The 23,752-nt window shown below is 36.7% G+C and overlaps 1 protein-coding gene across 5 annotated transcripts in view; it reads right to left on the minus strand.

The window, feature by feature from the left end:
- Frmpd4 (FERM and PDZ domain containing 4) overlaps positions 1 to 23,752 on the minus strand; it is an 810,201-nt gene that overhangs the window by 367,053 nt on the left and 419,396 nt on the right. For 2 of the 5 annotated variants that reach the window (XM_058572590.1, XM_058572589.1), the window contains exon 2: positions 1,083 to 1,179. The exons of the other annotated variants lie outside the window; for them this stretch is intronic. In XM_058572590.1, the coding sequence (XP_058428573.1) occupies positions 1,083 to 1,099 (17 nt within the window). In that variant the 5' untranslated portion in view covers positions 1,100 to 1,179. The remainder of the gene's footprint in view (positions 1 to 1,082; positions 1,180 to 23,752) is intronic. 5 annotated transcript variants of the gene reach the window in all.

Here is a 23,752-nt window from a genome sequence, read left to right on the forward strand (position 1 = left end):
ATAATCCCCTTACACACAAACAACTCACCCCTACCAGGTTGACCCAACACTGTTCCACAAATAATTTCTTTTTTGCGCTCCTGGGTCTGTTATTTTTCCAAGTTACTTTCTCAGCTTGGAGTGATTTTCCCAGTCCTCACTCTCTGGGTCTAGATGGCTTGTGTGAATTCGTTGTTCATAATCAGATTCCAATTTTCTCTTCTCCATGAGGCATCTTAGCTGGAGTCAACCCAACCCACTAATGAGGGTACCGATTTCTGGGTCATGCTGCCTAAATTTGACTTTCCTGCCCTTTCGCTAGCAGTTATCATCCCAAGAAAGTGATTTAACTTCTCTCTATGCCTGAAAATCTTAATGGAGATTAAACAGCACTTTCTTTATAGGATCTTAGATACCAAATGAGACATTAAAGGTCTCAACACTCAAGAAATACCAGCAATTGCTTATAGAAATACACCTGTTTGTTTTTATATATGTCTCTCTGTTTTGTATTATGGAATCTTGGAAGAAAAATGGTAGCTTATTGCTCTTAGAGGGTCTTGTATCTAGCTTTAGGGAGGTACTACTAAAGACTTAAGTGTTCATTGAATGAGTGTCCATCAGTCAACCTTCCTGCCTTAGGAGTGGAGTTGGAGCATAGTGAATGTTTGGCTCAGGTTCACAGATCTGAATATCTATTCTATTGAATATCCATTCTAAAAGATATAGGACATTTGCCCAAATCCAGGGGAAAAAAATCAGTATTTTGGTAATGAATTATTTGCTTTCCATTTAGGTTTTCCCCAACTACAGAATGAGAAAAGAAAGCAATTCTATATTAGCTTACAGTTCTGATTAATTATGGAGATCTTAGACTTGTTGAATTTTAATTCCAAGAGTCATTAAAACATCTGAAATGTGAGACACTCTTTAAAGTTTCTTGAATCAAGAATTTCTCACTCACTTGTTGGGAGATATGAAATAATACAAAACTATGTGGAAAAGGCATAATAAAACCAAGCAACAAATATCAAATGTAGTTGAGTATTAAGAGCTCAAGGTTCAGAGTCAGACAGAGTTCAAATCTTGGATCTGTCACTTACCAGCTGTGTGACCTCATGCCACTGAACTGTTCTGTGCCTCAGTTTCCTTAACTGTAAGTGGGGACACTAATGCCTGTCTCATAAAACAGCAGAGTGCCTGAAAAATAACAAACACTCAGTAAATGGTGTATGTTAATGACAATAACAACAGCAACAACAACAATAGTTTGGGAAAACAAATTTGACCTTTCCTTTAGTGTCAATAATCAATTTACAAAAATCCCCATGAGCCAGGTCTGGTGGCACACCTCTAATCCCAGTGACTTGGGAGGCTGAGGCAGGAGGACAGTGAATTCAAGGCCAGCCTCAGCAATTTAGGGAGACTCTGCATATATATGGTTGGGGATGTGACTCAGTGGTTAAATACACCTGGGTTATATCCCCAGTACCAAGAAAAAAATACCCATGAATTAGAGAGCAATCACATTTTGGGTTCTAATAAAATCTCTAAGATAGCCTTAAAGCGAAAATGCAAATGGCTTAGATTAGGGCAATATTTCACTAAGCTTGCCTCTTATGCATTATTACTTTCTGGTCAATGTTTTAGATTCATTTCTTAAAATGATGCAATTCTGAGATATTATTTCATGCCTTGAAGATAAAAGGGAATGCTTTTGGAGGCAAGTCTTCATGAAGAATAGTCCTAGGCACAGAATCAAAGGCTATAGCTTGAAATACTATACCTTCAAATCTAGTAATTTTACAGATTTAAAAAACTAACTTAAAACCAAAGAAGCAAACAAACAAATAAAACCCCAATACACTCAACTAGCTGACACCTGGAGGCCTGAAGTTTATAAATAAAGTGAAATTTTCAGTTTTCCTGATAACAAGTAAGTAAAGACAGTCCCGGTCATCAGCCAGCATGGTGACAGCAGAAAGTGCCAATCAGCTCACTTGACATGGCTGGAGTATCATTTACCTTGAATGCAGTAAGGGAAAAGCCAAGCACTAAAGAAGTACTCCACTGAAATAGGTCATTCATGTGGATCAATGGTTACATAGATGTCTATTTGTAAGATGAGAGCAACTAACATTGACCAGAGAGGTCTGGAGCCCATTTAATGTCAGTGGTGATGTAAAAATCAGAATCTTTAGATGCAGAAAATGGCTGAAGACTAAGACCCACAAATCACATACAAATACATATTTAAAGAAACTATGAAATATTAGCAAGAAAAATTGTGTAGACCTCACCTTACTAAGAAGACACTGATCAACTTAGCTCAGAAATAACTTGTCATATGTGCTGCTCAGTTAAAATCTCCAGGTTTTCCAGAGATCCTTCAGATGGAGGTGGTTTTCTTTGGTAACTCCAGTTAGCCTACTAAATGACAAAAATGTCCACTCTGCCTTCTTTCACGAACAAATAATCAATTTTTTCCTAAAACGTTAACCAACATTCACTGTTCTGACTGGTTTCTCTTTCTCTTTCTCTCTCTCTCTCTCTCTCTCTCTCTCTCTCTCTCTCTCTCTCTCTCTCTCTCTCTCCTTTCATATAAATCCAGTTTTTTGTCTTCATTCTTTCTCTGTAGAAAATAGTCTACAGACTATTTTCCTTATAACTAAAAGTACATGCAAATAATTACAAGTGTCTGAAAAGTGTTTAGTATTGAAATGTTATGTTCATTTTCACTGGAAAATGGCATTTATGAAATGATGGCTAATGACCTTTATAATACAATCAACACTTTGTAATCAGCCTAAGCAATACTTGGCAAGCTGAGAATCCAGTCCTTAAGTATCTCTAATGGCAAACCTGATATAGCATAAGAAGAAGCATAAAACTGAATCTGTCAGCAAGGAAGATGGTGCATGCCTGTAATCCCAGCAAATTGGGAGGCTGAGGCAGGAGGATCACAAGTACAAGGCCAGCCTCAGCAATTTAGCAAGATCCTTAGCAAATTAGTGTGTTCTTGTCTCAAAAAAAAAAAAAAAAAAAAAAAAAAAAGAACTGGGAATGTGAATCAGGGGTAATGTGACCCTGGGTTCAATTCCCAGTATGAAAAGAAAAAATGGGGGGCTTGTGAAGGGAAAATAACTCAGTGGTAGAGCACCCCTACAATCTGTCAAGGAGAACAATTCTAAAGGAAGTTGGAATTCACTCTTAAAATGGATGGTGGAAAAAATCCCATTTGCCATTGAGTGACTTAATAGCTGTCTACATCTGTTAAGTAATCTTATTAAACAGTTTCCAATGATACGATGATGTGTCCGCAAGATGTTAGTCAGGCTATGCCTGATCTCTTATATCATATGTAGCCCAGTAATGCTATGAGAATAAAATGTGCCAGAAATTAATGAATTTTCAAATTGTAGACCTAAATATGGACTCAAGTTTAACCATAGGTAAACCAGGACAGGTGAGAATGTCACCTGTGGGCTTACGGGTATAAAAAACAAAGAACATAATCCATGAGGACATGAGACACAGATGTTGAATCTACAAGGGATTATATGCATACTGTCCTAATATGAGAAAAGTGCCTTGGAACTTTCAAAAAACATTATTTGGAGTTCTATAAAATAATCCTTTGTCTAAGTTGAAACTGTGCTTATTCAAAAAAAATTCTCCAAAAAGTTCTCTCTAAAATTTGCATAAACTGAAATTATCTGGCTCCAGATAGATATTCATTTTTTTCTATACTCTTCCCTCACTTATCCTAACAAGATTATAACCCTTAATTTGTGCTGACATTCTTCTCACTATCGAAATTCTTCCTTCCTGCTGCCCTTCACCCTAAATGCTTTGGCCTCAATTCAACAACTTTCAAACATTTAAGGACCTCTCCACATTCTCTGTTCTCTGGCTGAAATTTCCTTTCCTCCACTAACTGGTAAACTCCTACTTATCCTTGCAGATCCAATATGGAGCACAGGCAAGTCAAGCTCTGAAGTGAAATGGACTGATCCTGAAATCCCGGCTCTGTTCCTGTCTAGGCATTTGCCCTTATGCAAGCTGCTTCACCAATGGAAACTTCTGTTTCCTTATTTTTAAAAAGGCAATAATGATGCTACCTGATGGCTACTGCAAAATTTAGTTCACTAACTGCCTGGCCAAATGTCCTCCAGGTATGATGTATTCCACACCGTGTCTTCCCTTCTAATGCCTTGGCTTAACTTGGGTAAAATTATGCAAACATTCCTAAATTTCTGAAATATTTTACAACCATTTTTTAACTATTATCAATTTATATTTTTTAAAAAATCACATCTATATCCCCTAATAGTGTATCACTTCTTCCAGACAAGAGACTATTTTATCCTTTTTTTATTTGAATTATAGCAAACACACTGATTGGCACATACCAGGTGTTCAAATGTTGGCCACAATGGATGCTTGGTAAATGTTTGTCAAGTGAATGTATGTTTGAATGAATCATACAGTTGGGATTTCTTTCGTTTATAAGTCAGAGGCAAATACAGATGATGTGATAACTTTCCTTTCAATCTGCTTTTCATCTTCCTTTTATTTAGGACTATATGCTGACCAGGACATATATCTATGATTTGGTACCAGTGCATCTGAGCACTGCTATAATCTCAATGTGTCCCTGCAAAATTCATGCTGAAACCTAATCCCCATTTTGTGGTATTGAGGGGGGAGCATTTATGAAGTAATTAAGTCACTAGAGATGTGCCATCATGAATGGATCAGTACGCTTATAAAAGAGGTTGAAAGATGTTCCTGATCCTTTCATCATGGGAAACCACAACAGTCCCTGTTTCATCAATGTGAAAGCACAGTAAAAGGGCACCATCTTTTAAAGAAAGCAAGCCTTCACCAGACACTGAATCTAACCTACTGGTGTCTTGATCTTCAGTTTCCCAGCCTCTAAAACTGTACTTCTATTATTTACAAATTCATATATATTGTCATAGCAACCTGAATTGACTGAGCCAAGTGCATGCTCCTTTTTATATTCATAAGTCAACTCAAAACATATGCAGAAAGACATAATATTCTTTGAAAGTCTTTTTTTATCATGAAGGTAGTAGGACCTGATACCCATCAGTTATTAACAGTAAAGCAATATAACCATACAAAGAACTATTTAAACCAATTATCTTCCTAAACTTTTATTTTGCAAGGCAGTTGACCTCTCCACCTAGAGGGTATAGACCACTGTTGAAAAGCACCTATACAGTCATTAAATTCAAAGGCAGATTTGGTTATCAGAACAATTATTAAGGAAAAAAAATAGCCCTTGATAATTTCCTTACCTTATATAATCTAGATGGTCCACCAGAGTGTACTTCATTACCTCAAACTCATATCCCCCCAAAATTTCATACACTAGACACTTAAAATATTACACTGAATATTTCTGGAATGTGTGCATTTCTTATAAATCCTAACTGCATTTTTCCTATTTAGGTACATGTGCTTTTCCTCTGGATCCTCAACAACTCTACATTGACCAAAATTCCTGAACAATGGCAGTAATGATAATTTTTATTTTACTTTTGCAATTAAAAAGACATTAAGCTAATAAATAAATGGAACAGAAAAGTCTCTGAATGAACACTTGCCTACAAAAAGATCACCTTTAATTTTTGTATTAATCACGAGGCAAGGATTTCTACTACATTAAATTGCTCTAATTGCTTCCTTGTTGGTTAAAGTGTCTCCAGATTTTCAACCCTTCAGTCTGTTCTGTACATCCTGACCTCTTAAAACTCTACATCCTTTAAGTTATCCCCTTGCTTTCTCTGCAACAAAAAAAGAGGCAGCATTTCTCATCACTCAAGCCCTGCCACCTTCCATTGTCCCAAAATCCAGACCTGCTACTCTGCCAGAATTATTTATCCTCTGGGTTCACTTCACTGTCATTCACCCATCAAAAGCTCTGAACCATCACACACACAGCTCGCCTTTTTGAACCACCTTTTCCTATCCCAAAAGCACAAGTGAAAAGCTTGCCTTTGAAGTTGGACATTTTTCCTCTACCAGCTGTGTGCCCTTTCAGGCTCAGCATGGGATTAGTTTGTTCTTCTAGATCCAAAACATATTTAGTTCTCAAAAGTCCATCAGAGATATTATAGGGAAAGATCCTTTGGCCTTTCTTCCAAGATGAGTCAGCCTGTGCCAAATATTACAGTTCCCTGCACAGTATCTGTGATGCTGACTTATATGTTTCTATACAAGAATCAGCCATGTGCCAGGCCCCAATGTGCTAGGCCCCAATTTAAGAAAAGATGTATCTGCATGGCTCTACTCAGCAAATATTTTCTCTTCATGGAAGGGTTATCTAAGACAGTAAAGAGAGCATTCAGCTTTCTGAATCCCAAGCCTCATTTATCCTTGAGGAAGGGCCCCAAAGAGAAATAAGCCTTCAAGCCCAGGGCTACCAGACTGAGCTTTGGTAAGGCCATTGCCAGTTTGACATTCAAGTATCTACAAATACGAAGTGCTGGATACAAAGAATGCACAGAGCTCTAATAATTGTCCTATTGACATTGGACCTAGAAATGGATTGTGCACACAATTGTCCAGCTCAGAAGGAGCTAAACAAGTTGCAAAGAAATTGAGTACCTTTTGTGTCAATCTTTGAACTCTGACTGAGATTAAAGTGAGCCATCATCTTGATCTCTGCCATGTTTTTCCACTTTATGATAAAAAAGAAAAATATTTTGGATGATGAAATTCATTTTGTAAAACAAGTTCACTCATAAGAAAATCAAGGTTTTGCATTTAGAACTCAAACCAATAAGATTTTGTTACCAAGAATGCCCATTAAAGCAAGTCCACTGGTTCCTTTGAAAAGACATGGCCAAAGTTTTTATGCAAATTATATTTATAAGTAAAGAGCCTAAGAAAAGAAAATCATATTGTAGAAGCTGGCTGCAGTGGAAATCCATTACTCTAAGAGGACAGCCAAGCTCCTGCTTTTGAGAGAGAGCCACTCCATTGTTTGGAGAAAGTCCTAAATGGAACTGGCGATGATGTAAACTAGATCTCAGTGTTAATGCAATATAAGGCTGAGAAAAAGAAGAGACACAGTGTATTGGGGAAGACACAAATATACTATTGCTCCTTGTAGAAACTGAGGTTTGAATGTCCTGAAATTTAGAAATGAGATTTGATGTTTAAAGCATCTTGGTGGGGAGCGAAATGGCCCCAGAATATGGGAATAAGCTGGAGTCTAAGGGGAAATAGGCTCCTAATATATTCCTTGTGTTGCAGAAGAGGCAACATGTAGTATTAAAAGAAATATGAGACAAAACAAAAAAACATTTTTTAAAAAGTCAAAAAGTAAAGGCAGTACTGACACAGAGCTATATATCTAAATACAGTTCCTGCCCCAAGAAAATGCAGAAAAAACAAAACAACAACAACAACAAAAAAAACTCCTGAAGTTATTTTTAAGTGGAACTTGCATGGAATTCTGTGACTTTTAAAAAAAATTACTTAACCTTAATTTTATCTACTGTATAATAGGATACTAATTCTGATAGTGCTCTCGAGAATGACATATGTCAAGCACTTAGAACACCACCAGGTATTTATTAAAAGATGCATTTTACCAAGAAAGTAAGCAATTACAGGAGATGTACTAGAGACCTCATCGTGTCTTTTTCTTCTTGCAGCCTGTGAGCTTCTTGGGAGCAGGTGCTATGTCTCATCTATCCTCATAGTACAGCTGGCACTTAACAGGTGCACAATAAATGTTTGTTGAATTGAACTGAAAGAATTAGAACTCTCAGTTAATAACCACAAGGACAAAAACACCTCTTCTAGATACCTACATGTATAGAAGTTGGTTTGTTTTCCAATGAAAAGAGTTCTGCAAATGCCATAACTATTTATACAGAGGAGCAGAGAGAGGTTTAATAACTTAGAGGATACAGAAACTTGTCTCATTCCCAAGAATGTATGCCTTCATATAAAGCACACATTTAGAATGAGTCTACTTTGCATTCCAGTGTTACTCTTGTCTTTGACTTGTTATTGCCCATGTTAGGGAGCACTACATTGCCACTGAGGCGGGTTGTTGATGGGGAGATGTTTCTTAGCACGAGATACATTGCCTGATCCTGACACAAATCTGAGAGAGACAGCAGGAAACAAAGGGCTGAAGGAAATTCTATTTGCAAGCTAATGAAATAACTACTTTGACACAAGTTACCTCATATATGTAAACCATTTTAAAACATACATTCTCTCTTGAAATAAGAAAACATGACCCAAAGTGAGGATACAACTCATGGTAATGACGCCACAATAACATTCTGTGATTTACAGGGTATGAGAAGGGCAGGTCCTTTCCACAATTCCCTGATAAGGACATGTGCTTGGACCCCCATCAAAATACCAATGACATTTTTCACAGAACTAAAAAAGAAAAAGAAAAAGAAAAACAGTCCTAAAATTCATATGGAAGAATGAAAGACTCAGAATAGCCAAGTAATTCTAAGCCAAAAAGGCAATGCTAGAGGCATCATAATTCATAATTTCAAATTACATTACAGAGCTATAGTGGAAAAAAATCTTCAGGGTATTGGCATAAAAATAGACACAAAACCCAATGGTACAGAATAGAATACAGAGACAAACCTACATAGACACAGTCATCTGATCCTTGACAAAGGCACCAAAACATATGTTGGAGAAAAGACAGGCTCTTTAACAAATGATGATGGAACAACTAGTTATTCATATGTAGAAGAATGAAACTAGAGCCTTATCTCTTGCCCCTCACAAAAAACTACTCAAGATGGATCAAAAACCTAGGAATTAGACTAGAAACCATGCCACTCCTAGAAGAAAATGTAGGGTCAACACTCCAGCATATAGGCACAGGAAATGACTTTCTCAATAGGACTCCTAAAGTTCAGAATATAATGCCAAGTTTAATAAATGGGATGGAATGAAATTAAAAAGCTTCTGCACAGCAAAGGAAAGAATAAGGAATGTGAAGAAAGACCATAGAGAATGGGAGAAAATCTTTGCCAGGTATTCTTTTGACTGAGGATTAATATCCAGAATATAAAAAGAACTCAATAAACTTACACAGATACACACACACACACACACACAATCAATAAATGTATAAATGATCTAAACAGACAATTCTCAAAAAAAGAAATACAATGGCCAACAAATGTATGAAAAAATTTTCAACATCTTTAGCAATCAGGGGAATGCAAACAAAAATACACAGGGTTGGGCATGGTAGTACATGTATATATATTCCTGGCAACTCAGGCAGCTGTGGCAGGAGGATCAGAAGGATTCCAAGTTTGAGGCCTGCTGTGGAAACTTAGCAAGTCACTCAAAAACTTAGTGAGACCCTTTCTCAAATTAAAAATAAATTTAAAATAATTAGAACAATAAGACTGGGGATATAGTTTAGTGATAAAGTGTCCCTGGGTTCAATTCCAAGTACCAAAACAAACAAACAAACAACAACAACAACAAAAAGTCACTGAGATTTTTATCTCACTCCAGTTAAAATGTTAGTCATAAAGACTATATAATAATGAATGCTAAGTGAGGGGTGGGGGAAGGAACTATTTTACAACACTTTTTACACTGTTGACCAGATCACAAATTAATATAACTACTATAAAAATTAGTGTGGAGGTTCCTCAAAAGACTAGGAATACAACCAACATATAACCCAGCTATACCACTCTTCAGTATTTATCCTGAAGTACTAAAGTCAGCATACTATAGCAATAAATGCATACTAGTGTCCATAGCGGCACAATTCACACTAGCCAAATAATGGAATCAGCCTTGGTACCCATTAACAAATGAATAGATAAAGAAAATGTGGCAGAAAAACACTATAGAGTTTTATTCAATCATGAAAATGAACAAAATTATATCATTTGCAGGAAAATGGATAAAACTGAGGAGCATCATATTAAGGGAAATAAGCCAAACTCATAAAGTAAGGGTTGAAAGTTTTCTTTTAGATGTGGAAGCCAGAGAGAAAAACCAGGGGAAAAAAAGAAGGGATCTCATTAAACCAGAAAAGAAACCAGTAGTCAAGAGAAAGGAACCAGAGGGAGGGAGAAGGGAAGGGAAAGGAGAGAAATTGAATGAAAAGTGACAAAAGCATCTTGTGTTCATGTATAAATATGTAATAATAAAGCCTACTATTATGTATAATTATAATGCATCAATAAAAATAATATGTGATTGCACCATATATAAGAAGGATCTTTTAATGGGAAAGGGTAATGCTAAGCCATGTAGTTTAGTTTTATCTTGCACATCAGAAAAGTCTCCTCATTATTTAATGATCTGGGGAAATCTGTTCACCTTCTGTACCAGATGCACATAAGTCCTTGAAAGTGGACATCAGTATGGTTTTCTGCCCCAAACGCTTAAATTTGGAGATAAACACCATTACAAAAAGTTATATGCCTGAATTTGTTTTTTCCAACCATGTGAATATAAACCTTCTATATAAATTATGTGAAATATCAAAAATATTTCTTAATCTTAATTAAATTTTACCCCCCAAAAAACTTTCATTGGTTGACTTGTTAGACCTTACAAAGGGAGAATCATAATTCTTAGCATTTACTGAAAAAGTTATATTTACAACTTAACCATGTTGCACATCATAGACTCCACAGGATATTAAAAGGTAGGGCCAAGGTTTTAGAAATGATGCAGTATAATTGTACTCATTTGTAGCCTAGATTGTAATTTTCACAGATGGGGCTACAACCCCAGTTACTGAATATCCTGGAAACATCTCTTTTCCTGGTTAACTTGGAGGAATGAAGATTCATTTGTTAGCAGTGGTATGTCTAAAGCTACCTTTTCTGAGGATCATAATTCCTGCTCATAAACTTGGGATAATTTCAGTTACCTTTCCACTTGGCCATACTTCTGTAACTATGAGTCCAAAACAGAAACATGCCCTAGTGGCTGCCTTCTTACAAAAACATTTTAATGCAAAAATGATCAATGTGCCTTAGGTAATGAATCACACATGCTTGCAAAATTTCAAGCACATAATTGTCTGTCCATAATAATTTTTGAAAATTAGCCCATTTCTAGAGTTTGTGCATATGGCCCATAAAATGTGTCACTTTTCTTATGATTCATAGACCTTATTCCAATTTTAAAGCAAACAGATGTTTATCTTTAAATGAGCTAGAAAAATATAATGCTTTAAAAACTTTTGGTACATTTATTATGGTTAAAAATGGCAAACATCTGTAGTTGGGAAAAATACACTATAGCATCTTAGTCTTATGGGAAAACACAAATTAGAGGTTGACAAGTTGCAGATACTTAAAATGTCTGGCTATATTGCCATTCCATATAAAATAGAGAGCTTAATCAGGATTGTATTTACTCTGTCCATATGTTGCTTTCAGACTACAAGGGCACCTTGCTTCATGATGTAGTATTTTAAGAGTGAAATCTTCAAGAAGAATATATAAATAGTAGAGAGGGACTATTAGTGGCTGTTATTTTTATTTTTAAATGTTAGAATATATACTGCTAAGCATTTTTAACATTCTGTTTTTTTAATGCCAGAAAAAATTACTTTCAGGATTCTCAATTAACCTATGAACCCAAGATCCTAAGTTTTAATATTAGTTCCAATTCAAGTTTGGGTGAAAATAAGTAGATTACAATATATCTACCTGTTTCCTAAAAGACAATTAATTTGGACATAAATATTAAAGTGACCTTGAAAATACTATGCACTTAACCATATATTGTAGTAAGTATTCACATTTCATGTACCTATTGTGGACCATTATAATGAGCCACCTGATCAATTCACTATTTCCTTAGATTTAATGAGGCTATGGTTTCCATCCCTTGGCTGCTTGAAAAACCAAACTGTGGCATAAAACATTTAAACTTATTTCCAATAAAAGTGTTCTTTCAAATATCAAAATGTTCACCATTCCAGAACTTTTTTAGGTCTTTTCTTTTTTTTGTTAATGTTGAAACATTATATTTGCTAAGTGGTGTTTAATTACCTTGAGTTCACTGATATCCTTAAGAAATATATTAATGTATCCTGAAAAGGATAACTAAATATGATTATGGGCTTTCTTGTTGCTTTGGATTCAATAGTCATGCCTGTGAGGATGCTTCTACAGGTGTTCAAAATTCAAAACTGCCTTTTATTCTCTGTGTTGGAAGATGTAATTCAGATATGAACCTTCATTTAAGTTCACAATATTTCCATTTTGAGAAATTTGCTAGCTTTGCACTAAGAACAGGTATAGTCATTAGTACTTGTAAAAGTTATTCATTTGGGCCACTAGAGTTATTTTCTGAAATGTATCTCTATGAAGCTATTTTGAAGGGATTAATCTTAATACATTTATACTATTATATCATTTTCATGTGTGAACTATAGAAGATTGTCCTCTGTTTATGCTAAAAAAGAAATCCCAAAAGCTCTGTTTCCTAGCCCTTAACAATATATGTTTTATTTCTGCCAACCTGTGAGTCAGTGAACTATAGCTTCAGAGCCAAAACCTGCTTTATAAATACGGTTTTACTGGAATTCAGACATGTTTATTAATTTACATATTGCTTATGGCTCCTTTGGTGCTATAACCAATGGCAGAGTTGAGTAGTTGTGACAAAAATTGTCTGGTTCATAAAGTCTTAAATGGTTACTCTCTGTCCCTTGACAAAAAATGTTTGCCAATCCCTGCTGTAAATCATTAGTTCTGCTCCTAGTCACTGAGCTACTTCTATAGGGTGTGTCCATATTTCCACTCAGCATCTAGCAACTGTGGGTGCAGATCAGGGAGAAAGGGTAAGTACAGGTAGCATGAAAACATACATCAGACAGAATCTTGGGGATTAAAGTATCATGGAATGACCCCAGTGTGTCAATACTGTTTAGAGGTTAAATCAAATGTCAGTTAAGAAGGACACATGGCAAACCAAGCATCCCGTTTATGCTTTCTTGGTGTTAGCAAATTATATCTTACCTTAAGAGCTCCATCAATTCACTGGTTACAAGTGAAAATTTACTGATCACCAAATGTCCCTGGACCACAATGGAGCCCTACCAGCTAAGTGACTCTAAAAAGATTACTTTCTATGGTGCCCAAAATTTCAGTGCCAAAAGTTTCTCAAAACCACTTTTCAACAGCTATTTCTAAACCTAGGAACTTCTTCAATTCATATGCTTTCTGAAGTTAGTTAGTTCACGAGATTATCTACATAATTATGCACTACCATCTTGGAATTAGGAATAAACAAAAGTCATTTTTTCTAGCTTTTTCACCTACTAGATGCTAACCTGAATGACCTAAGGATAACAAAACAGCATTCTTAGATGGGATTGGGGACATCAGTTCAATTGAAATTATTCATGGTAATCACAGAATGGGACTAACTATCATTAGTTTCCTGTTTCATCCATGGAAACTGAGGCCCAGGTAGCTGAAGTGCTACATCCAGGGTCATATGGCTCAAATTTTATTCCTGACTCCTAGCTTAACATTCTTCATTTAATTAATAAAAGTAGCAGATATTTGAGTATTTACTAATTTCCAGGCACTTATAGTAAGTGTTCTGCATGAATCACCTCATACAATCCTCATAGTAATCCTATTATAAAGATTTATAATGTACCCCTTTTTACAATCAAGGAAACCAAGGCTTTACAGATATAATTGATTTATAGCTGGACTGGAAAAAGCTCTATCTTTATCACTGAGGACACTGCTGCATGTTTGGCTTTTGACTCTTGGCCACGAAAAGGGAAGTGGGATTTAAGGTATGGGTTTTTTTTTAGGGGTATAAATTTTTCTGGCAACCCCCACAGTTAGATTCTTTACTGATGGTGTATAACTGCCCTAATTGGTTCTGCAGCCCTGGCTTGATTATGACAAAAATGGTGCTCCGCATGGTGAGCTTTTGTCATCTCTCCCCAAGCTGAGATTTCTCACATAGATCTCAGGGCAGCCGGGCTCTGTGTACTCAGAGGAAAGAGGCCTGAGTGGCTAGAATGCCTCTTAGACTCCTGAAACTTGCCACATTGCTTTCTCTTGCAGTACCAGATCCTCTGTCTTTAAACAAAGGCCTCACATAAATATAATATGTCAATTCCTTTCTAATACCTGAACTTGGGAAATTAATACTCAGGGTTATGGAGTTCCCTCCTAAAGATTGCACAGCTTCTCTACAGCTGTGCCTAGAGCAGAAGACAACAACCTGACTCTAAATTTCTTGGCTATCATATTCAATCATGAATGCTGTAGCCTTGCAAAAAGGTGCTGGGGGGGAACAGTGAACATTCTGGAGAAGTTGGGGCCAAAATAAGGAATGTCATTGTCTAACTCATTTAATAAACAACCCTCCTAGAAAGGCATACCTTTTTCAGCTCTCATTATTTACTGAGCTGTTGCCATATGACAAATCACTCCAAAATTCAATTGCTCAAAACAACTTTCTTTACTGAACTCACAACTCTTAAAGTTGGCAACTGGACTGAGCTCAGCTAGGCAGTTCTTCTAGTTTCAGTTGGTCTCACTCATACATCTGTAGTCAAATGTAGGGTTGACTAGGAGTGGTAGTCTAGGGGGTCCTACAGTGGAATGGCTCTTCTCTATTTCATGTGGCCTATCAACTTCCAGCAGTCTACCCCTGGCTTAATATCATAGGAGCTGGGCAGTCTTCTAAGAAACAGAGAGCAGAAGTGTGGAGGAACTCTTGAGTAGCTGGCTCAAAACAGGCACATCATTTCTCTTCCTTTATTCCATTGGCCAATATAAGGCACAAAATCAGCGCAAAGAACACTGACAAAGCAAAGATAGAGAACTGGGTCAGTTTTGTAAACAACCCATGATACTAAGGTAACAGTATGTACTATCAGGAGCACTGGGCTAGATGTAATCATTTTTTCTCCTTGGAAGATGATGAAATATCTACATGAAATTACAAATCAGATTTGTTATACAGTATTTTCATCTCAGGAGGTAGATTCCATACTTGATTCTCTGACTGACCCAGACTTACTCCCTCTTGCAATGGTTATTACAGTCAATTGAATAAAGTGAAATTTGCATACCACAAATTCAGGAAATAACCAAATGGAAAACAAAGTTCAATATTTGAAAACTTAATATTTTAGTTTCTGCATAAAATAAAATGATCTCTTTATAGGAGTAAATGCATTAGGTTTGACCAGAAAGGAGAGGTAGTTGAGGGCCATTATTACTCACACAAAACTCAAAGAGAGCAAAGGACAGCTTTCTTCCTTACAGAGGGCAGTCATATTATCAATCCTGACTTTTGATGCACCATTCTTAGGAATCAGCTAAAAAATAAGTTATTTAGTGATGATTTTCAAAAAGATAACATGCAACAAATAATGAAAAGTAAGCAACAGAATTATAATTTGAAAGAAGATTCCAAAACTATAAAAGTCCATTTGTTTTTCAATCCCCAAAATGTTTCTTTTAGAGAATATTATGGTAGATTCTTCAATTAAAAATGCCAGATACATAGTCAACTCTTCTGCCACTTAAAATCATTTAAAATTAAAATAAAGAAGAAAATTGAATGAGAACTGACACTGACCGAGAGAATGAGACTGAAGATGGGTGGAAAACTGAGAGAAGCCATGAGTGTTGGGAGGAAACAGGACTGATAAAGGGCAAGGCCTGGAGCAGCTAGGCAGAGATGCTGTGTCTTTCACTGCATGTGTCCTAAGCTTCTAATTTCATGATTCACATGGAACATGAGATTATTATTCTTTACTGGAGAAACAGAAAAAATCTTTAAGACTAGAGTCTGAAGTCCTGGGTCTCTAGCTGCCCTAAGATCACCCATGAAGGCATTGATTTTCAACACCACTGTAATTCTGTGGGTCTCGCCTGAGGCCAATTTTATGCACCAGAGCATATCTGGCCATGTATAAAAATGTTTTTAGACATCACAACTGGGAAGCAGGATATACTATTGGCATCAAATGAGGAGAGCCCAGGGATCCTGATAAACATCTTCCAAAGCACAGGTGTGTTTCCCACAACCTGGCCCTAATGCCTTCAATGCTGAATCCTTGAAACCCTGTTGTGTTCATGGGTGGCTCATCATTGAGTCTCAAAACCAAAGCTTGGAAGCTTAGGTGACAATCATCAGGATATACAATGGAAGGTACACCTGATATATATTGAAGAATGACAAAAAGTTTGACTCAGAAATGGCAGGTACAGAATTGGTTGGCACAAGCTATGGACAGAAAGAAGAAATAAAAAACGTACACAAATATCCATATATGAAATAACTCATCTCACCCATTACCTCATGTAGAAATGTCCACAGCCAATATTTTCCAGGGCAAGAAATTAGAAGAGTCTTCTTTAAAGAAATGGAATAAATCATATGAGAAGAATTAGGACAGGAAGTAGAGGTGACTTGTGGCCCAGATAAAGATCTCCAAACCACCAGCATTTAGAAGGCCACAGAGAAACAGCTCCTTTCCAGCTAACCCTAGTATTATGCCCAGGAATCCAAATACTTCTTCCACAGAGCTTCCTCATGAACTACTTCTCACTTCTCTTTGAGGAGTAGTTTAGACTAATGAACCTCTAACTTTAAGTACTATAAAAATCTCCCAGGAAATCTTGTTAAACTATAGATTCGAACTCAATAGGGTCAGGATCTTAGTAACTGGGCCTCAAATTCTGCATTTCTAAGGAGCCCCTAGAGAATGCTGATGTTCCTAGTGTGTGGACTATTCTTTCAGTATCAAAGGCTTGAAAGGATTGGCAAATTACTAGTAGGCCAGATTCAGCTGTTTTTGTAAATAAAGTTTTATTGGCACACAGCCATACTCATTTGTTTACATATTGTCTGTGGTTGTTTTCATGCTACTAGGCAGAGTTCAGAAATCGTGACAGAGATTCTATATTCCACAAATGCAGTAATTCTAAGAGCTACAATTTCAGGGCAATAATGCCAAATTCTTAATTTTAAGGACTACTTTCCATGAATTCAATTAGGACCCAAACAATTTAGATAGTGCAGTTGGATGACATTTTTTTGTGTGTGAAAGGCCACAGAGCAAAAATTTTTTGGCTTTGCCACATAGTCCATCAGTATTCCCTTCAATGTTAAACTAACCATAGGTAGAATTGACTTACTCAATTTACATAGGTTCCAATGTCCAACATTAAAAAAATTAGACTATATATTCAGTATTCATTCAAATAGATGTACTAAATATGGGTTCAATATAAAAATAAATAGCATATGAAGCTGTTTCACATATTATTTTGCAACATATAATTTTTACCAATAGAAAAGGGAAAACAGATTAGATTCATTTAAAATACTTTCCTCTTCTGGAATATTTTAATTTGTGTTTTGGGTGAAGGAAACATCATAGAAATAAAAACAAACCCAATGGAGATTACATTAAAGAGTTTACAGCTTTGACAAAGCATCCAACAAAATTGTTTTCAGTCCTCACAGAATTTCAATGAATTAGTAAAACATTTGGTGTCATACAAACATTATATGTGTGTGTACATATATGTGTATATGTGTGTGTATGTATGTAACATACAAACCAAAAATTCACCCCCATTCTTACTTAATAAACAAATATATTAGTAATATAAATAACTTTCTAAATATATTAACTAAAGAGAAGTAACTTGGATGCATCAAGATACGTATTTATGAATACAATTTCACGTCAGTGAAACCATAAGTGAAATAAATTTGAAACTCATTAGTTGTGAACATAAAGCACCTAATTTGTTATAGATAAACCAAAATAAGAAGAAAATTACAAATTTTTCTCCATAGCATGTTTATTTTAAAACTGATTTTCAGTTTACTGGCAGGAACTGTCTTCATAATACATTAAAATGATCTTAAAACTCCTAACAGTTATCCTTGAAAACAATTAACAAACAAGCAAAATGTGTCACCTTGTCAAGTTCAAGAAATGCCTTTTAATATTGTAGCACCCACATATAAGCACAGAAGCTATGGTTTGAGCACAAAATTAGGTAAAGAACAAATTCTCACATGCTAATTTACTGGTTCTCAGCAGCCTTCAGCGATTTGATTAATTTTAGTCATAATCTGCTGACAATTAATAAAGGGCACTTTTTAGAGTATATGTTGGCTAATGACATGTTAGAACTAAATTCAGTTCCTTGGGAAAAGGTTATACAACTTGAACTTAGCATCATTATCAGGCGGAAAAGATGAAGTTAGTGACAATGGAGCTGCAGCCCAGCATCCATACTGAAAACATAAATCTACGTTCCCTCTTCTATTGGCACTGGGGAATGAGGACAGGGTTGTGGAAAGAGAACTTCAAGAAGGAAAGAAGTTCCAAGCTTTACTTCCAAGTCATGACACTGATTCTTGAGTCTCCTTTCTATTTGTTGGCCAACTCTGCGATAATAATTTGTTACGTCATCAGTTCTTTTCATACTTAAGGGAGGTGAGATAGTATAAGCCACTGTAGGATTCAATCACAGTCTCCCTCCTCTTCCCTACACTAGTGATCCTACCCAGAAGCTCAGCCTTGCTCCAAAAGGAATTTTACCTAGGTTTATACAGATGGGATTACAGAAACCCGATCCAACACTGAGATTCCAGTTGCCCTTATTGTCTTGGTCTAACTTCCACTTGGTCCCAGAAATCCAGTTCCCCCAATTTAGATGCCCAAAGCAGAATCCGGTGGGCTCTCTCCCCAAAGTAACCCCTCCACAGAGGCAATTAAGACTATAACAATGAAGAAAGAAGTGAGCAAGTAAAATGATAGGTCTAGTTGAAAACTGGCTATTATGGTTTGGATATTAAATATTCCACAGAGCTCATGTGTTGAAGGCTTGGTCCCCAATGCAGCAAAGTTCTGAGGTGTGGCCTTTGGGAGATGACTGGATCATGAGGGCTCTGACCTCATGAGTAGACTGATCTGTTTATCGATTCATAACTTAATGGGATATTGGGTGGTGGTGGGAACTTTAGGAGGTGGGGCCTTATTGAAGGAAGTAGGTCATTGAAGCTATGCCCTGGAAGGATATATTTTTGTCCCTGGCCCTTATTCCCTTCCTTTACTATCATGAAGTAAACAGCCTCTTCTGTTATACAACTTGATGTTGTATAACATGTTCCCACACCATGATGTTCTGTCTCACCAAAGGTCCAAAAGCAACTGGGCTGACCATAGACTGAAACCTCTGAAACCATAAAACTTTAAGTTGACTTCTATCAGTAAGGGCATGTGCTGGGAAGAGAACTAGGACTTGTCAGATCCCATTTTCCCTCAGTTCCATTTTGTCATAATCTGCTGACAATTAATAAAGGACATTTTTTTTGAGTATCTGCTGGCTAATGACATGTACTCCGGTGGGTATCTGCTACTCCCTTGCCTTACGTTTGATTGTCAATGCCTGAGTCTATTGACTTGATCACACTTGTTAGGCATAGGCAGCCAACATAAAGACTTCATTTACTCCCATAGCCCAAGGATATTTGTATATCCTTTGAATCACACCATGCAGAGTGGGAGTTTCCAATTCTAGGTAGTATTCTACTTTACCGAGCTACTTCAACCTTGCTACTATTAACTCTGCATCTGGGGTAAAATATTAACTCTAAGCCACAGACAGAAATAAATATTGCATAGCAATCTACTTGGCCCATGCATATGTAAAACATTCATACCACATTTTTGTTAAATCTTAGATGTCAGTGATTGTACAGCTCACTTTGACTTTGGAAGAAATGTCAAAATAGGAAAAACATACAACCTAGTGTTAATGATATATGATGACAAACAAAAGTTTCATGAAATGGTAGTTACATAAGACACCCCACTGCAGGTATGGCACTCTGACATCTGTCCTAATCTCATTATCTAAAACTGAAATGCTGCTTATGATCAGCTGTATTGATTCACTCATCCACTACATGGCTTAAAGCTGTAATTTGAAAATAAAGGTCACTCATTCTTAGAGACAAGCATAGGTTTCCTGTGACTCTTAAGATGGACTTCCAACTCAAACCACAACTACAAGGCCCTTAGTAACCTGACCTCTGTACACAGTCACCTTTCTGCCTGCCCAAGAAGTTCCTGAGATGCTGCTATTCTTGGCATCACTTGAACACACCAAGTACACAATCTACCTCATCTTGACCCCTCTTGAACCCCACTCCTTGTTATTCCTAGGGCCAGATTCCCATTTTTATTTGTATCAACTCTAAGTTCAGCTCCTCATTCCCCTGAAACCCTTTAGTTACTCTACATCACATCACCTTTTTTTGTTGTAAGGGAATTCCAGTGTTTCTGCATGTCCTCTGAGCCAAAGGCATTGGTGGCTTTGAACAAGGATGCCTGAATAGCAAACAGCCTCGGAGCTAGAGGTAGTATAATCCTGAGTCACAAATTTGTTTCTGGACCAGAGTAAAAGAGGTAGAGGTCCCTCTCTTTTCATTCCCTGACTCCCATCCTGAGACATTAAAGTATAGGAAAATCTGCCTCCTCTCCCCAGAGTACGGTTGCTTATATTCCAGGCTAATAAAGATTCTTCCCTCCCTCTCTTCCTACCTCTTCCCCCTGCCTCTCTCCCTCCCTCCCTCCCTCCCTGTCTCTCTATCTCTGAAGGAGAAGATGGACAGACTTGCTAGAAGGACCCTACACAACTTGGAGTTTCCTAAGCTCAGTGTTTCCACCTGTGACACAAACCACTATGTGCATAGTATCTCAGAGGTATCCTCTACATCACCATGTGGAGCTTGTAGGGCCAAAACCAATGTAAATGTGTGGTGCCTTGAATCCATTTGGGTTCCATGTTTCCTTATCAACTAAGTTTATGGGAGTGTACAAAGTCAGCCTGGCAGATAGATATGCTGCTTTTTATGGACTGCCTGATGCTTATTCATGACATTAATCACATCTATATATATTTAGTTAGTTCTGTTCATTGCCTAACTTCCTCAACTAATTGTAATCCTCATGAGCACAGAGATCCAGTAATAATAAAATTACAATTAATGTAAGTATATACTGTTACCCACTAGTTTTATAATTTATATTCACTTCTTGATCTAGATATGACCCTGCTACAGAAATACCTAGCCATCAAATAAGTGGGCAAAAAGTTCTCACTTTACAAAAATTCCTTTTCCAGGACATACATTGCCACTCACGTTTATTATCTCAAGCAAAGTCTCCATGTATTTAAAGCATCAAAACAATACTCCTTTAACTAGAATTTCTGATGAATAGGTACAGTTTAGTCAAGACTGTGGAATACATTTTACAATTGAAAAAAAAATGTATTCTGCTGCCTTAGAAAATATACAGAGAAGTGAATCCTGTTTGATAATTGAGTGTCTTGCTTTGCCTTGGGGTCATTGTCAAAAGTATTAAAAATGATTAAAACAGGAGGGGGTTCTTCTCTTGGTACTTAATCTGGAAATTAAAATTTTTAACAAACTCCTAAAAGTGATGTTTTTAAGTTTTAGTTATTCTTTCCAGGTATAGTCGATTAAGTAGGGCACATTTGTTTTCCTTGTCTTTGGCTATTCAAGTTTTATTACACTTCTTCAAAAAGCCTTCTAAATTAAAGAAGCAACATAACCACATGGTACACCATGGTACTAAGAAAGCACATTGCTGATTATCACTGAGCCCTACAGAATATCAGTGAAATGCATTCCCATTGCTCTGTGGATGATGCTACCTACCTGGAGTCTCAGTTTAATTTTAAAAAGCAAAATGCCTGTTTCTCAATGGATCTATTTGCATTTTTGTCATTCCAAGCAAAATATAATAATAAAGTTTGAAGATGTTTTCCTCAAGGAAGGAGAAGAAATTTGGTCATGTGTTTTACTTACTACAAGCATCTGTCGGAGATGCTTCATATTCTGGGCAGATGTAGACCAAGGGGTATTTAGAGACTTAACTATTACACAGTATTGGGGGAAAAAATGAAATGAGAAGCTCAGCCTGGGGAGCTGGAAACTTGAGTTCTACTTTTCAATTGCCCCCACCTTGCTGCATGGCCTTGAAGAAGTCCCCTGTCCTCTTTTTGCCTCATTTCCCTCATTTGTAAAATTAGAAGAACAGTACCTGACTGTGTGAATTAACTAATCAATCATTTTAAATGCCCACAATAAAAGTGCTTTAGATTCGAAAGTCATTTTATAGGATGTAAACTGCTATCTTCCAAATACTCCATATGTGTCGACTCTATTAAGCTAAAAAAACACCAGTGGTTTCACAGCAAATTATACTAAGTGCTTTATAAATTCCAGAGGCAAATGCTGATAAAGGTTCTATAAACAGTATTTACAATGACAGCCATGCACAGAGCTGCAAAATAACACTGTGTGGCAGGTTTTCAGAAATAGGATTATTATTGAAATAATCCTTAGTTCCTAAGCCATGCAGGAAAAGAAATTGACCGTGGCCAAACTTCTAGAACTTGCAGATCATCTTCCATTGACATTTGAATGGAAGATAACTACCAGGACTGTTGCCAATAAATTTCCATTGTTCACTGATAAAAATAGGAACCAGAGAGCCAAGAAAAGCACTAAAACCATAGACAATAGAAGCCCTTGAGTTTTCCATTCCATCCAAGTCTGGGGAATCAGTGTGTTTTACAGTGGCAATCTCATTCCTTCCTGTCACAGCCCTAAGGAAGTTGATGGACAATGAGCTCCTATTCCCAAGCCTGTTTGATTTCCACTAAATCTGGTGTCAGCCCTCCTCAAGCCTACTTTTTTTTTAAGCCAGAACATACCAGCAAGAATGATTCTATAATGCTACACAGAGGCAACTCATTCCTATACAGAAAAACTGATCTTCCTGTATGAAAGTTTCCAGCACCAGGAGCTCACTCCCATACTAATTAGAACAGAAACCCTGGGGGTGGGACCAGGCATCATTATGTTTAAAAAATTCTCTTGACTTTTGTAATATACAGCTATATATGAGAATCAGGACTATGAGGCATTCTGAAAAATACTGCCTATGTGAGAGATAGGGTAGGTCACTTCTTTTCCACTGTTGTCCTACTAATCTTCACCAAAAGTCAGTAAATGCTTTCTACAAAGGAACTAAGAGTAAACACTTATGAGCTTTTGGGATCACATGGTTTCTGTCACAAATACTCAACACTGCTTTTGCAGCATGAAAGTCATCACAGACAATACATAAACTAAAGGGCAAGAGGCCAGATTTGGCCTTGGAGCCTTAGTTTGCCACTCCAGTCAAGATTCTGCTAAATTGTTTACCTGCAGTACTATAGTAATATGCAATATACATTATAAAACACATGGAAATGAAAAATTTAAATGAATAGAATAAATGTATCTATGTGTTTTATTATTAACAGCACAGAATGTGCTCCTGTGGAACTATTCCTATCAATATTTATTACTGGGAGCAATTTGTATTAATATGTTAATTAATTTTGAAAATCTTAGCTTCATATGCTATGACACAGCAATCTGCAGGTCTGGCATCAACTTTACTGCAAACCTTGGATCTGTGACTCTCAGACTGAAAGAAAAACTTGATAGAGATATGTGGATTCACATGTTGACTGGTTGAATTTTTCAACTCATAAGCCTCGGTTTTCAACCCATGTCTACCAAACAGCCATTATTTTTGGTTCTCAACCACTGAACCAAAGTAAAAGTCCATCTTTCCTAGCAACAGTTAGTTGTTCTGGAA

Source organism: Marmota monax, unplaced genomic scaffold (assembly GCF_021218885.2).
Source record: "Marmota monax isolate L192 unplaced genomic scaffold, Marmota_monax_Labrador192_F-V1.1 WCK01_AAM20220418_F8-fsc00089, whole genome shotgun sequence".
Lineage (NCBI taxonomy): Eukaryota > Metazoa > Chordata > Mammalia > Rodentia > Sciuridae > Marmota > Marmota monax.